This window comes from Lepidochelys olivacea (genome assembly GCF_965140295.1).
Source record: "Lepidochelys olivacea isolate rLepOli2 genome assembly, chromosome: 8".
Classification (NCBI taxonomy): Eukaryota; Metazoa; Chordata; order Testudines; family Cheloniidae; genus Lepidochelys; species Lepidochelys olivacea.
Window position 1 is genome coordinate 31,569,341 of NC_140418.1, and position 16,174 is coordinate 31,585,514.

At 41.5% G+C, this 16,174-nt stretch overlaps 1 protein-coding gene across 1 annotated transcript in view; it reads right to left on the bottom strand.

Moving 5' to 3' along the window:
* LCP2 (lymphocyte cytosolic protein 2) overlaps positions 1 to 16,174 on the bottom strand; it is a 51,407-nt gene that overhangs the window by 18,117 nt on the left and 17,116 nt on the right. The window contains exons 4-5 of the mRNA XM_084635823.1: positions 4,126 to 4,191; positions 1,601 to 1,632 (exon numbers count right to left, since the gene is read on the bottom strand). Coding sequence (XP_084491949.1) covers positions 1,601 to 1,632; positions 4,126 to 4,191 — 98 coding nt within the window. The remainder of the gene's footprint in view (positions 1 to 1,600; positions 1,633 to 4,125; positions 4,192 to 16,174) is intronic.

Here is a 16,174-nt window from a genome sequence, read left to right on the forward strand (position 1 = left end):
GCAGTGTAGACCAGGCCTCAGATGTGTCCTACCCTTTCAGATTTAAATGCTAGTTGAAGAATAAAGCATTCAGAACTGACTCAGAGGTTAACCTCTCATCTCATGCTTTATCTTGTTGCTAATATTGAAAGTTTGTGTGCAGAGCTGGGCAATTTTTTTTTTTTCAAATAATAGTTCTTTTTCAACTGAAAAGCATTTTGGGGGTCTCTGTACATATTTGTGTATTCAGGTCCAATCTGCAAATAGTTTTGGCTGAAGGGAAAAAAAACTTCAAGAAAATTGTTTTGTGTCAACAAAATGAATTTTGACTTTTTTATTCAACCAAAATTTTGAAGAAAAATTTGGTTTCAGTTCAAATCTGAATGGAGTTTTTTTCAGATTTTTTCAGTCTGGTCCCTGAACCAAACAATCCATTATTGGCTCAGCTCTAGTTATGTATCCTTTTTAACCCATTTTCAATAGGACCAATGAGGGAGTAGTAACCTGTGGAAGTACGGGTGCTCTTGGCCCAGCTAGTAAAATGTTTATAATGGAAGCTCAGTGCAGGGAAGCCAGGTGGAAGCTGCTTAGCCCCTAATGAAGTCTAATTGCAAAGGGGAGAGGACATTGTGCCTTAGAGGTTCAATAGTCACATGACTGCTCCCAGATTGCATCTATTTCTCCACTTTTCTTCCCCCCATTATTCCTCCATCCCCGCTATTAAAACATCTTTTGTTAGATCTCCAACTTGATGTTTCTCCTTTCATTCCTTCTCTCACCCCTTGTGCTCTCTTGACTTCCTGTCTTTCTCCTCTTGCTCTTGGCCCACTCATCTTCCCTTCTCCTCACCTTCTGCTCTTCTACTTCCCTCCTTTTTCTCTGCCTTTCACACCTTCCTCTCCTTCTCTCCTCACTGCCTGCTTTATCTCCCCCCTTTGTTGTCATTCTCTCCTCCTTTCCCTAATGAGCACTGCAGATATGGCGGTGGGGGGCAAACATGAAGAGCGCTCTCAGCATCCTCGGTAGGCAAGGGGAAATTTGGAGCATCCCCCTGCCAAGAAAACATATCCAAGGACTTTTCTGGCCCAACTGTACCTGTTTACAGAACCTTGTTTCACTCACTCAAAAAACCTTATTGAATTAAGGTATCAACTAGTGTAACATTCCTTATTTGGTAACAGACACAACCCAAGCAGTTCTAACAAGAGATTGCATCACTCTGCACACACCCCACCCACATCCTCCTGGCATGTGCTACTCCCAGGTCTATTAAAGGCACTAGCTACGATAGCCCCCAGCATTTGGGTGTGTTTGAATCTGAGGTTTTCCTTCGTGCTCATCTCTAGTATCAACCATAATTTAGCTCATTAAATTGCAATTAATCCTGGAAGTTCTTGGACAGATGTATTATCCAAACTGAATTACTTCTATCTACTCAAGGTTAAACTCAAGGTAGATGAGAAAAGCTTGAAGATCTATGAGCATAAATATTTATCAGAGAATTTTTGAGTGAAGACAGTTGGATGGCAATGACTGTAAATAAACTGTGCAAGCAGCTAATTAATATTTTAATTTTTTTAAATACGCTGTGTATTTAGATAGACAGCAAGTACATATTTACCTGTATTGTCAGGAAACTTCTGCGGCTGGGTCCTGTGATGACATTAAAAATTTTTTTCACATTTTAATGATTATGAACTAAATATGTTTAAGTTTAGTAAAAGCTATAGCATAATTAGAGTTGAAGATAGTCTTCCAATATACAAGTGAACTTTATTTTGACCCCTTTCCCTACTAACTTTGCCAAAAAGCTAAAAATAAACTGCCTGAAGTTTCATAAACCTGATTCTAATCCAGGTTAGATTATTTTGGAAATGTTTAAGGCAAATTAGACCGTGTGTGTGTGTGTGAGAGAGAGAGAGATGTTTGAGAAGTTTGGTCATCTCATCTAATTTTCGGAGTTCTCTTCTATGTAGCCCCACTCCTGCACACATATGCACATATTTTTAACTGAGTAATTCCATTAAAGTCAGTGGGAACTATTCACTGTCATACAGTTAAGTACATAAGTGCTTGCAGGAGTGGGGCCTATTCTGTTTGTACTTAATTTTGATCCAGTTTGGCCTAAAAATCCCACAGTCTTCCACATTTGGTCAATTTCATGGGTTGTTAATTACACATGTGCAAAGTGGGTGTAAAACCATGCTACCCAGATCATGATGGTGATGTTCTATAGTCATTTTGCACCAGTGGCAATGACTACAAAAGGTGTAGGGCAGTGGGAAGCCAGGGACTCCAAATGTGTGTTAATCTGTGGGCTTTGGCAAGGACTAGTGCTTTTCGCTAATTTCAACCAAGGTTTATAGGATAAATAATTTAGTTATTAATAGTGGTTTATGTTTATATTGTGGTGCCTACTGCATTTATGAAATCTGCATTGTTTAAGAGGGCTCAATGTCAGAAGCTACTCTCATCAACTGGGGAGCAGGAGGGACACACCCACATGCAGAAGTGAATGTAAGCTGGTACGCCCCGGTATGGCGTACCGGCAAGAGCTGGTGCGCCATACCGGGACCGGCTTTCCCAGACAGCAATTTAAAGCCCTGGGGTAGCGGCGGCGGGGCTCTGGCGGGTATTTAAAGTGCCCTGGAGCTCCAGCCGCCACTACCACCCCGGCCTTTTAAATCCCCGCCGGAGCCCTGCAGCCAAAACCCTAGGGTAGCGGCGGCGGGGCTCCGGAGGGGATTTAAAGGGCTGGGGCGGTACCAGCTTCTGGAGCCCCGAGCCCTTTAAATCCCCACCTGAGCCCTGCTGCCCAAGCCCTGGGGTAGCAGCGGTGGGGCTCTGGATGGGATTTATAGGGCCTGGGGCTCTGCTGCGGTAGCGGCAGCTGGAGCCCTGGGCTCTTTAGGTGGCCCCTGGGCTCCCAGCCACCTCTGCAGCTAGTAGGTCGGGAATGATTTAAAGGGCCTGGGGCTCCCAGCCACCACTACTGTAGCTGGAGCCCCGAGCCCTTTAAATCAAAATTTTTAAGGCCCTGCCTCTTCTGGTTGAAGCTACGTCCCCTGCACAGGACTCTGGCGTTCCAGTAAGTCCTTTAACTTACTTTCACCCCTGCCCACATGTAGGGCTGAAGGGGTTAGTTTGGGGATTAAAGGGTCCACTGTGAAGTCTGGAGCTACTATTTTAGCTATTGTAGCATGGCAGTTGTGTTTTCATAATGCTCCTTTCTTTATGATGACAGCAGTAAAAAAGGCTCCCCAGATGACCCATTAAGAACGTTTTCCTGAACTCTCCATCCCAAGAATCCCATCACGGATGTTTAGGGACTGGTGACATGAAAAATAGAATTCAGAGAAATTCAGTCAATTTATCCTAGTGGCTGAGATTTTTTTCAGAGCTCCACAGAATATTTTGACAAATTATCTATTAAAAGTAATTAGCAATGTCTAAATCACCTGAACAGCTTAGAAAATCTCAAGCAATAATGAACAAGAGATCCCATATTTTATTAAAATAGAACACAGAACCCCACTATATTAATAATTTTGCTAATTTGTGAACCTGCTGATACTCATTCAAAATATTCAAAATAAATCTAAAGCAGTCTCGTGCCTTTTCTCGCCAAAGATTTAATATCAACATCCTCCAGAGACATTTCCTATTAAGGTTTTCTTAATTTTATAATATAATATACTGATATAGTCGTATATTACAAAGTATTGTAATTTTTATTCTGTTTTATTCATTACAATTTGTCTTTAAAGCACACCTCCAATAGTATATTAATATTAGTACCATAAACAGTAATAAATAATTGTAATTAGCTTAACTTCCCAAAATATGGCCCAGTGTTAAAACACTCATGCACATGAGTAAATTTGCTCACATGAGTAGTGTGACTGAGCTCAATTGGGTTTCTCAATCTGAAAGTCATGGTAGGTTTGGGATCTTAGTGAGGTTGTACTGCACTAACATGAATAACCGTAGAAAGAATAAATTGAAATTCCTTTTTATCATGTTTTCTGAGACTAATTTTGCTATTCAGTAACACTGGAGATCTTCTGTTAGCTCAAATGGAAAATTATTCTGAAAAGTTTTGTCTTAATAGTTTGCAAAAGAAAGAGGACTGAAAGGTTTACTTACCGTTTTGGGAAGAAACTTATTCTTCCTTCATTCCTATTGATTTCTTGACTTAACTTACTTATGATTCTGTTTAAAATAAACAAACAAAAAAACCTATTATACAAAAATGATTTCCTTAATACCTATCTCCTCTTCTTTTAGTTCAATGCTGCTTTAATTGGTTATTCCACTTATTTGATTTTTCTTTTCTTTTTTAAAATTTTATTTTCCTTCCCCTTCCTTTTGGGTAAATAAAATCTGTGAATGCAGGGTATCATACTCTACTGCATCACTAGGGTGGTTGATATGCATTCTTATCTCTATGCCCAATGCACTATAGTATTTTTATTGTCAAAAACAAAATGGCCAAAAAAATTGAAAAGTTGGGAGGGAGCACACATCAGAATGTGACACCATGTAACATAATGCTGATTGGTTAAGCATGATCTCACTTGGGTGATCCACGAAGAGGTGACAGCAAATGCTTCTACAGAGAAGCTTGTGGAGGGGCCCCTGTGGCAGAGTGGTGGAGTCCTGGAGGGGCTTTCAATGGACCAGAGGAAATAGGGGCTGAATGTGAATGTGAAGGAACTGCTGAGGCTGATGACCTCACAAGAGGTAGGGGAGCCTCTGGCAGGGGTGTTTGGTCCAGGTGAGAGTTGGAGAGTGAATCTCGAAAGAGGGAGATGGGGTGATGGGGCATCATAGGGAATAGGGAGCCAGAGGGTCAGAAAGAAGGTCTGGCTGGACTTGCCTGGGGATAGAGGCTACCTGAGAAAGGGTTAGTAGAGCTCCAAGGAGGGAACCCGAAAAGTCTGAAGAGTGCTCAGCTTGCAGTTCACCCCAGAAGCTTCCCACATAATACATCGAGGTGGGCTTTGGAGGGGGAGAGATTCCTTCAAGAAAGTGAGCACTCCCAAAGACATTCCAGTGACCCAGCAGCAGGGGTTGCGGCTGAGAGATGACACTGGACATGCACAGGTCACGGCACAATATGTATGTATATTTGTAAATAATTAAGATGCTCCAAGCCAGACTTACAAAGTCAGGGTAAGATCAGCAATTTCTGTGCATACAACTATTTCTCTAAGGCTTCCAGTTCCATTCTAGATTACATTTGTTCTTATTGTAATAAGTTACTTTTATTTTCACTAACTCTGATTAAATCAGAAAAGGTATTTAGTCACCAAACTGACTACCACTTTTTGAAGGGATGCTACCTAATAATTACCACATGCAAGAGAGTATCTCTGGGTTTCCAATTCCTGGGGAGAAAGGGTTAAAATCTTGAAACTTGAAATCTAAGAGAGACAAGAAGTGAATACTTGATGGTGGCAGCAAAGGTACCTGACAGACCAGGGGTTCTCAACCTATATGCTATAAAAACTCCATGGCCCACCTGTGTCACAACTGTTTTTCTGCCTATAAAAGCCAGGGCCAGCCTTAGGGGGGAGCAAGTAGGGCAATTCATTGGGGCCCCACAAAGCTAAGCTGCTCAGGTTTAGACTTAAGCCCTGGGTGGTGGGGCTAAGGGTCCCAAGCTTCAGCCCTGGGTGGTGGGGCTTCAGCTTTCTGCCCTGGGCCCCAGTGAGTCTAATGGCAGCCTCGCTTGGTGGACCCCCTGAAACCTGTTTGTGGCCCCTGGGGGCTCCTGATCTCTGGTTGAGAACTGCTGACCGAGACTACATGGAGATTCCTTGAGCTCTGCCCCCTTCCCTGCTCACAGTGCATAGTTGCCAAGTACCTATGCGGCCGCAGTTCACCAGAGGGGGAGCAGGTCGTCACAGTGTAGAATAAGCACTCCTGACTCTTCTTATCCTCTGCCTTTTCAGCCAGAGTCACCTAATCGGGATCCCTTCCATAAGCAGAAGCAGACAGGATAATCTGACCTATGTCACATCCAGCATTTGCAGGCTGTGCCAAAAATATTCATATATATTCAATATTTTGGGGCTGAGACACTATGACTTATGTAATTTTTCAGTAGTGCATGTTTGCAGTATTAGCGATGGGTCACATGAGTGATATTTTACCTTGGAGCAGATATGCAACTATTGCTCGTGATGTAAAGTAAACAATAACTCTAGAGGTTTCAAAGTAGCAGCTGTGTTAGTCTGTATCCGCAAAAAGAAAAGGAGTACTTGTGGCACCCTAGAGACTAAAATTTATTTGAGAGTAAGCTTTCGTGAGCTACAGCTCTAGAATCCATGGAAGCCAAGAGAGTAATCTGTATTCGCTGCCTTTGTGAGAGGTACCCTGAGACTCAGGGCCAAATTCACCACCAAGGTAAGCGGATGCAACTCTGTTAAAGTCAACAGAGCTGTGCTAGCTAATGGCAGTAGTAAACCTGTCCTTGAATATTTTATTTTGTTTTAAAGATAGTTGTACAGTTGTGATGAGTCATGGTCTTATTTTTAATTCCCCTTGTGCCTTTGGTCAGGAAATAACGTTAGGAAAGTCCCACGAATGCTGAAAACGCTTTTTGAGATTTGCATTTCGACATAGTTAAAAACATCCAAACTACTTCTAGTTCTTTTTTTTTCATGTAGGTGTGTCAGATATAACAATTATGGAAATAAAATATTTGACGGTAAAAAGTCAAGAAATTAAAGACCCTGTTTGGTTGGTGCCTGACAAAAACAACAACCCTTCTGACTTCTCTAATATGATACCATCTTTTCTTACTGTACAATTACACCACAGGCCTTAAACAGATCAGTCAGACTTTGGCATCTGTTCATACGCCAAATTCATTGATTATGGCTACAGTGTAAAATTAAGGTGACTATTTTTATGTTCCTCTTTCTCTGTTTTTCCGCAAATCAGGACCCTCTAATTCCTTCTGAAATAAGCAATAACATGAAACATGTGAGCTCTTTGGGGCAGGAAATATATCCATCTCTGTGGGCCTGATTCTCTAAAGACTTCTGCACAGGTCTCATTTTATGCACTGGGACTAGTTACACTGAAATCAAGCACATGTTTAAGTGTGTTGTTTGGTTAGGGCTTAACTGAAATAAATGCAAGCAATCCAGCACTATCCTATTAAAAAAATTGAACTAACATATTGCATCCAGTACCACCCAAGCAACGTTAATCTTATTCTCAGTATTCCTTTCTCTATCCTCCTTGCCTCTTCCCCCCGCCCTTCCCCCTTGGCCCCAGAACATAGTGTCTTGAGGCACTCAGTGAAATTGGAAATAATTCAGGGAAAGGATTGTGTCCTTACTCACCATGCAAAGTTCCATGGTGACCTATCATTTTGTAAGCAAGTATCAAATAGCAACTTAAAGTTATAATTATCCTATCTGAAAAATTAGAAAACGGAGTCATTTGAAGTCATGGACACCCAGCCAACCACCCTGCTATAGTGGGAAAATGGGGAGGAGGCTGCAGGAAAGCATTAATATTTTCAACTTTTCTTTTCTGCACCAGAACTTGGAGTTCTCTGATTTGTGTGCAGATTTGACATTTGCCCTTTTTAGAATCCCACAAACAATATCCTTGTTTAAAAGGGATTCAGGTTGGATATGTCTGAGATCCTCCCTAACACAAGCTCTAAAAAGCAAGGAAGTACCAAGTTACGGAACACCTCTTAATTGTGTCAGACACCCTGTCTCCACAGAGTGACAGATTCTACATCTTCACAAGCTACTTCCTTCTGCTGCAACTGATAAGTAAACTGACTGCACCCAGCCTTCTCCTCTCCCTTAGCATATAACACATACAACTTTACCTACAACCTCAGCAACTATTCTGGGGTAATGTATGTAGACAGGGTAGATATGTTGTGTGTTTGCAGGGAACAGGGTTTGAAAACTCATTGATCTGTCAAACTTTTTTTTTTATGAGCAGTTCTCTTTTTTTTAGTCTCTTTGGGAGTAGTTTACATTTTCCATTTCTTTTCCATTTAAGTAGGAAAACAAAGCATCCAGTCTAGCTCCAATAATCTCTATCCAGTCAGAACATCAAAGATACTGGGATTTCTGGCCATGGAGAACTTGCAGCACTGACCCCCACATTGGCTGCAGAGGGAATTTTCACTGAGCAAAGATTGCAGGACTTGGTGAGCAGTTTGCTCATCTCATCTTGCTGAAATAAATTCATTACTTGCTGCTTCAAACACTTCCTACTATATCATTCTTCTCAGATGAAAAATGTTTTTCCCTACATATAATATCCACAAATGATCTTTGCTCCTTTCCTTGTTTCTTTGTAGTTCTCCATCTGTCTGTATCCATCTTTTGTTGCTTGTATACTCTTTGAGGCAAGGAGAGTCTTTGTTCTGCATTTTGTACAGTGCCTAGCACAATGGTCTCCTGGTCCATGACTAGAACTCCTAGGCATCGTAATAATAGAAATAATTCATCTATCACAAGCCTTCAGCCAAGGCTTAGCGATGACATGAGCAAACCATTTCTTGCTTGCTTTTTCTGAGAACTGTGTGCCCTTAGCAACAAATGTTTTTATAGAACATTCAGGCACGGAAACAGCTGGGTCTGCAGCTAGGTAAGGGAGGAAGTATCAAAACCACACTGCTTTTTGAGATGGGAGTAGTGGGTGATAGGACAGGATAAGGCCATGCAGCAACACTTGCAAAAAATGTTGCTCTTGGACCCTTCTCTCTGCCTTCTCCACCAGCCGCTCATCTTAGAATTGGAAGGAAGTTGAAACAAAATCCTCTCAAACCAGCTTGTTTGCCTAATTATCTTCAAACGTTGTGGGTACAAGCAGAGTCCACCCCAATAATATTGGGGCCAGAGATAGCAAGATACATGAGGGAGCTGGGGGCAAAGTCCTACACTCTGGAAATCCCATTCCTTGGGCATAGTGAAGAGAATATCTGATTGTCTTGTGCCACCTGTGCTCTGCCCCTGGAAAACCAGTTCTGCAGGGCAGACACAATAGCATCATGTTGGGTTCAGAGTTCACTGAAACTCCCAGCTAAATCTCTTTTATTTCTCCTGCTTCTAGTGAGCTTGCATGCACATTCATCCCAGAACATCTATTTTAAAAAGAGATTGGTCTTTTTGGTCCCTCAGTTTTTGGTGTTCAACTTGAGACCCCATTCAGGGGCCTGCTTTGATGGACACTCAGCACTTTCTGAAAATTAGGCCACTTTAAAGTTTCTCAAGTTGAGCACCCAAAAATAGAGGCATCCAAAATTACTAGTCACATTTGACATGTAGGGTATATTTATACAAATATAAATTCACATAGGTGGAGTCCTTCTCAGGAATTCTGAAGGTTCCATTGGATTCTGTTTGCATTAATTGAGAAGAGACCAAGCTGCAGACTTCAAATCTGGGTTTTGATTCAGCCTGATATAGGGACAGACAGAGTGATCAATTCTCCCCCCCCCCCCCAAATGCAGCTGCTTCTGAACCTCCTCAAACTTCCAGAGTGTTCATATCTGTGGTGATGGTTTAGCCCATTATAGAGAGGAAGGCCAAGCATAAAGCTTGGATCTCAGTTTATATTTTGACTACCTGCCAATGCTTGGGGCTGTTCTGATCAGTTTCTTATTCTGACCACGTTGTATTAACCAAGACATATTTGCTGAAAGTTTGCCTCAAAATATTATGCAGTGTTTACTCACACTTGACACAGAAACAAGAGCCTTAATTATCATTTATAAGCTCAAACAGAGATACTGAGTAGCAAAAATAAAGCAAATGATAGTGCTGCTTTTGTGACTGAAGCTTTATGATGTGAGCACCTTGTCCATATGTTCCTTGCTATTTACGCTGCAGGCACCAATTGCAGTTCCACGATTAATGCTGAGTCCTGTTTTGCACGAAAGGAGAGATTCAGCCTCTTTGTTCTGTATAAAATGCAGCATCTCCTCCCCAAGAATGCATTTTCTGAGAGTTTACAAGTAAATCTGCCAGTTTGTGTTTGAAATTAATATAAAATTGGTCTATTCAAAAATTTACTATCTGACAGAATAATGTGAATTATCTTAATAAGAAAATACCACTTCAAATGTCCATATAATTAAAATTAATTGAAGGGTTTATGCATAGGGTATATCTGTAGACATTACTTTACAACTGAGCAAAGTTATTAATGATTGTTTTATTTAATTGTTAGGATTTTACAGGCTACAGACAGAGGTAAGTCAACAGCTTGGACAACTCTTAAGTAGGACCATTGGGACATAATTGGCAATTATGTGGGTTACCTCTTTTCTTCTGCTGCTGATTTGCATGCAACAGTTTTATTCCTTGTAATGAGTCATGAAGCAGACAGAATATGTAGCAAGAGTTCTCACAAGCACATGACTTGTGGCTGACAGTTACTTCTCCTAGCATGGCTGCATGCTAGTTTAGGCCATCTCCCAGTGGCACTGATGCCTCAGCTTCACTGCCCATTGAGGCACTTCTGCAAGGTAAACTGAGGCAGGACAATATGGAAGTCCTTGATGTGCTGTGACTGTTTAGCCTAAGGACTGGTCTCCTTCTACATCTCCTTTCACTTAATACGGGCCTTTACAACATAGTCTTTTATAACAAAGCAATTTGTCAATTACAAATTAAGGGCTGGATTCACCAGTATACCACTTGGTTGTCTTCCACTACTCTGATGTACCAGAGAATCTGCCCTTAAAAGTTAATATTTTGAAAAGTGATGTAAGTTGATACTCCATAACTTCAAATCATTAAAAATATCACATGCAACATTCTCTTGGGTATCTTGTTTAGGGTTCAGGTACGATATTTTTCAAAATTATTTAAAAGCCAAAGAAATTCTTAGACCGCAAATTATATTAACGTGACTATACAAAGGTAACACAATTATAATTTTATGTATACATTGTAATATCCCCAAATTAAACATAAACTGGAAATTGAGCATCAAGGTCACATATAAAAGACATCCAAGTATAGTACAGTATAGAAATGCACAGTGAAGGCACTCAAACCACTTTTGCTCTGCCATATACTAAAGGGGGAGGGGAAGATGTGACAATAGCTAATCTTTTTAAAAATGAGTTTAATCAAATCTGGGACCACAAATAGTAAAATGCCTTAATCATAATCATATAGTTATTGCATGACATCACTGCAGGGCAGAGTTAAGGTTATTTGGGTGCCTCGGCTGTACATTTTCTTGTTTTAAAATGTTTTGGATTTCTTTTATATGTAATCTGAACCTCAATTTCCTATTTGTAATACTTGATTTAGGGATGATTACAACATCCCTGTAATGTTTTTTTTAACTGTTATGTTACTGATATGCACTCTCAACTGTAACTTTCTTTACATAGTTTTGATGTTTTTGTTTTAATTTGTATGTGGGAATACAATTACAATTAAAAATTTAAAAAAAGGACTCCTTCTTATGACACCAGTTAAAGTTAAGCATGTATTTAAGTGCTTTGCTGAATGAAGGCTTCAAGTCAGTCAAAGATTCTCAGCAGAGAATTTCCCCACATTGTAAAGAGACTCAGCACTGCCATAGAATTGGCAGAGGCAGCTTAGCCTTCTCCACCTGCCTAGCATGAGGTTGGCAGGCCTGGCAGAAGTTACCAGGATTGGAGACCTCCTGGATTACAACCAGGGGACTGATTGGATCCCTATGCGCTCAGCAGACGCATAGGGCTCTTTGCCCTTGGCACCCCCACCCCCCCGGCGTGTACTTCAGGAGGTGGAGGCAGCCTTATTGCCCACTTATTGGTTTTTCCTCGAGCGGGTCCTGCGAGAAGGTATCCCCCATCCTCCCCCCACCTCAGGCCCTTTGGCCTGATCTTCATCAGGCCCGTGAGCCCTCTTGGCCCCCACCCCTTTGTACCCCGAGCCAGCTGCACGATTTGCAGCTGGTTCACATCCGAACCACACCACAGGACCATTTCTACATGCTCATGCTCCACACTCTTCATTTCCCCACCTTCATGTCCCATCCTGACACCAAATGGTGGGACATTCTACCAGCTGCAGAGGGTGAGGGATCCCGATGGGCCAGCCTGTATTCCACCTTGGTTCCACGGCCCACCAGGGACATTAGCTGGTGGCTTCCTCATGGATCCGTGAGCACAGGCACGTATCTGGAGTGGTTCACCCTCTTCCCAACACCTGCCCTCTTTGTGGTGTGAAGGAGACCCTGGCGCATGTCTAGCTGCAGTGTGCCAGGTTGCGGCCCCTTTTCCGGCTCCTCCAGAACCTCTTGTTGAGGTTCTGGCTGACTTTTTCCTGCACCTTTTTATATATGCACACCCAATACGTGGCCCCACGAAGTTGCAGGACCACCTCGTCAACCTCCTCCTAGCCATGGCCAAAGGGGCCATGTATAACAACAGGGAGAGGAGGCTGGCTGGGGAGGTGGGGGAAGGAGGATTGTGACTGTGGGGCCTGTTTTTGTTCTTTCATCCATTCAAACATCTGGGCAGAGTTCTTCTGGGTGGCATCCACTGGCTCCTTGGACACTTTTGAGGAGCAGTAGGTGCTGTCCAGGGTTCTCTGCTCGGTGTCCCCTTCTGGTTCCCTAGTTTGGCCCTCTGACCCCCTCACCTGTTCCTGTTTTTTTTCTTCGTTGTCCCACTTACTCAGTTGAGCACTGGGTTCAGTAGCTCCTCCCCAGGCTGGGGGAGAGGCCTTTAGCAGTTCACGGGCTTGTGCCCGCCCACTTCCTGGCACTTAATATAAGGTTGGCAGGAAGGGATGTCGTGGATGTGAGCACAGCTATACCCAATCCTCTGACAGCATGCAGAACCTCACCCTAGCAGCCTAAATTAGAGTTTTGATTCGAGGAGCACGTTAGACAGATCAAAGAACTAAGGCATATGTGTCTATGACGAGGAGACAAAGGGCTTTTAACAAAGCTAGCTTTTCTAAATCTGCTCTCCAAGTTAGGTTTTACAGTAACAAATACAACAGGCTTCAGGATGTTGCAGGGTCCTAAAGTCACTTGATTTTACAATAACTCAAACTAAATATTACATTATTAGAAATGTAAGTACTTTGAAAGCCAATATATATTGGTCTAAAATACAGAAAATATGTAAAGTTTGAAGTTATCAGCCCAGCAATTCTTCCAATGAATCACTCAGTATTTGCGTTGAGTGTAATTTGCTTTATATAGTGCCTTTCATACTTATGGTGTCTCATATCATTTTACAAAGCATGGGGTAAGATACTGGCAGTGGGGCAGCCATAGGTTTGACAATACTTTACAGCTGACCTTGGGTGTTAGAACTGTCTTTGCAAAGAGCTACAGTTTTAGCTTGGTTATCTCTTGCCAGGAGTATCTTTAATTTTTCCCTGAAGAGCCACCAGGGACAGGAAGAAGGACTTTGCTTGAATAGTTCTCCTCTATCACTGCATCCCCCAATAGTATGGCTTGGTAATCAGGAGCTCAAAAATCTATTTTTAAAAAGAGCCTAGATACAGCAGGAAATAACAAATATTAAATACCACTTAAGAAGCTCTTAATATAATGCTCTTGTGTTTTGCTTTGTTATTTTAAGTCTGTCTAGAAAAGAAACTTTATGGGAAGAAAACCAGAATTTTTTACACAACCTTACACATAATGGGCCAAAAAATTCTTTGCTCCTTTCAGGGACTAAGGGAGGAATTAAAACTTTATTGCTCAGGTACTCCGAGTCATTCTTCTACCCAAGGTAAGATCCCTCAGCAAGCATGCTGCATAGTACTCCTTATACCTTCCAGTGAAAGGTACTTTGCTAAGCCATTGCTGTCAGGCATACAAGGGGGTTGGGTGATGGTCTGGGGAACATCCCTTCAGGGAGGTGGACTAACCCACCCATTTAGAGCTCACACAGTAAGTGTTAGAGGTCTGCCGCAGGTGCAAGGGGAGAAAGCCTGCCTTCACCATCTTCCCCATAATGCTCCAGCCAGAATTGAACTCACACAGTGACCTACTGGTACCAATCACTTATTTCTGGCTGAATATTTTAACAAATCCTTGACCAGCTAAGGCTATAAACTTGTCAGTACACTGCATACTATGGCCATTAGGAATGTAACATGATAGGGGGACAAAACCCTGCTTCTGTTCCAGAAGTACAGGCTCTTAGCACTCAAACTAAAGAAGATCTCTGTTAACGCTGTTTGCTGAATAGGGGACTAGGAGATACAGTTGAACAATTTCAATTCCATCCAGTAGAGCATAGTGATACGCATACACACTAGCCAATAGGGTGCATAAGAGTTAATATATATATTTACTAAATAGTTTGTTTCATAAAACTATTTTAACAAGGTTTATTTTATGTTTGACGATGGGCCCCTTGCAGACACATGAAGATATGCCAGGGTGACACAGGAGGTAGATGTTGTTCCCCAAAATAAGAGATCGCCTTGTAACCACTTTCAGTAAATTGCCTGTCATATTCTGTAAGGGCAGTTGTGACCTAGTTAGCCACTGCTAAAGTTGCAGAAATATCCCAGACTAATGACCTTGTAATTTTCAAACTTTGAGCATGTAGGTTTCCTCAGATGGGTATATTTAGAAAAACCACATGCTCAGCCCATTGGTTTCTATGGCTGTGGCCTGTGGGTGACAAATGTAGCACAGTTACAAGTGTTGTACCACATTTGCAGCTACTGTAATTTATTGTAGCTCTGTTGAAGTTAATGGAGCTACCCCAATTTTCACCAGCTCAGGATCTGGCCCAGTACATGTAACTTTAGTAGTGTGCTTACAAGGCTGTAGACTTGCAAAAATGCATGCTTCATTTAGTGATAAGGCAGGTCAGACTTACATTTTTTTAGTTCATTAACGTGCATTTCTGCTTACAGAAAAAGAACTTATCTTATGGTTTAAAAAATAATAATAATTAAAAAAAACCCACAACTTCATCCCAGTTTTTAAAATGGTAATTATTTCTGCTTCCACTGCTAAACACCAATGTCCAGTAGTAAATTGTTGGCTCCAACTATTCTGAATTGGTCTGAAATCAACAAGGTGAAATTCAAATACAAATAAGTGAAAAGTTACCCATACTTATTAAGGGCAAAATCAAATGCACAAATACCAAATGGGAAATAACTGGGTAAGCAGCAATACTGCAGAAAAGGATCTGGGGGTTGTAGTGGATCACAAATTGAATATGAGTCAAGTGTGATGCAGTTTCAAATAAGGCTACTATCATGTGGGGATGTATTACCAGGGGTATTATATGTAGGACATGAGAAGTAAGCCTTCCACTCTACTCAGCATTGGTGAAGCCTCAGCTGGAGTATTGTGTCCAGTTTTGGGTACCACACTTTAAGAAAGACTTGAACAAATTTGAGAGAGTCCAGAGGAGAGCAATAAAAATGATAAAGGGTTTAGAAAACATGACCTACGAGGAAAGGGTGAAAAGATTGGGCATGTTTAGTCTTGAGGAAAGAAGGCTGAGGGGGGGCATAATAATAACAACAACATAATAATAACAGAAAATTGTGGAAATCACAGAGGTGCTTAATGACTTCTTTGTTCTGGTTTTCACCAAGAAGTTTGGTGGTGATTGGATTGGATAGTGAATGCCATTGAAAATGAGGTAGGATCAGAAGAAGCTAAAATAGGGAAAGAACAAGTTAAAAATTACTGGACAAATTAGATGTTTTCAAGGGCCTGATGAAATGCATTCTAGAATACTCAAGGAGCTGACTGAGGAGATGTCTGAGCCATCTTTGAGAAGTCGTGGAAGATATAGTGCCCATCTATAAAAAGAGAAATAGGGACAACCCAGGAAATTACAGATCAGTCATCTTAACTTCTGTACCCAGAAAGATAATGGAGCAAATAATTAAGCAATCAATTTGCAAACATCTAGAAGATAATAAGGTGATAAGTAACAGTCACCATGGATTTGTCAAAAACAAATCATGTCAGACCAACCTGATAGCTCTCTTTGACAGGGTAAGAAGCCTTGTGGAGGGGGGGAAGCGGTAGACATGGTATGTCTTGACTTTAGTAAAGCTTTTGATACTGTTTCACATGACCTTCTCATAAACAAACTAGGGAAATGCAACCTAGATGGAGCTACTATAAGGTGGGTGCCAAACTGGTTGGAAAATCGTTCCCAGAGAATAGTTATCCATGGTTCACAGTCAGGCTGGAAGGG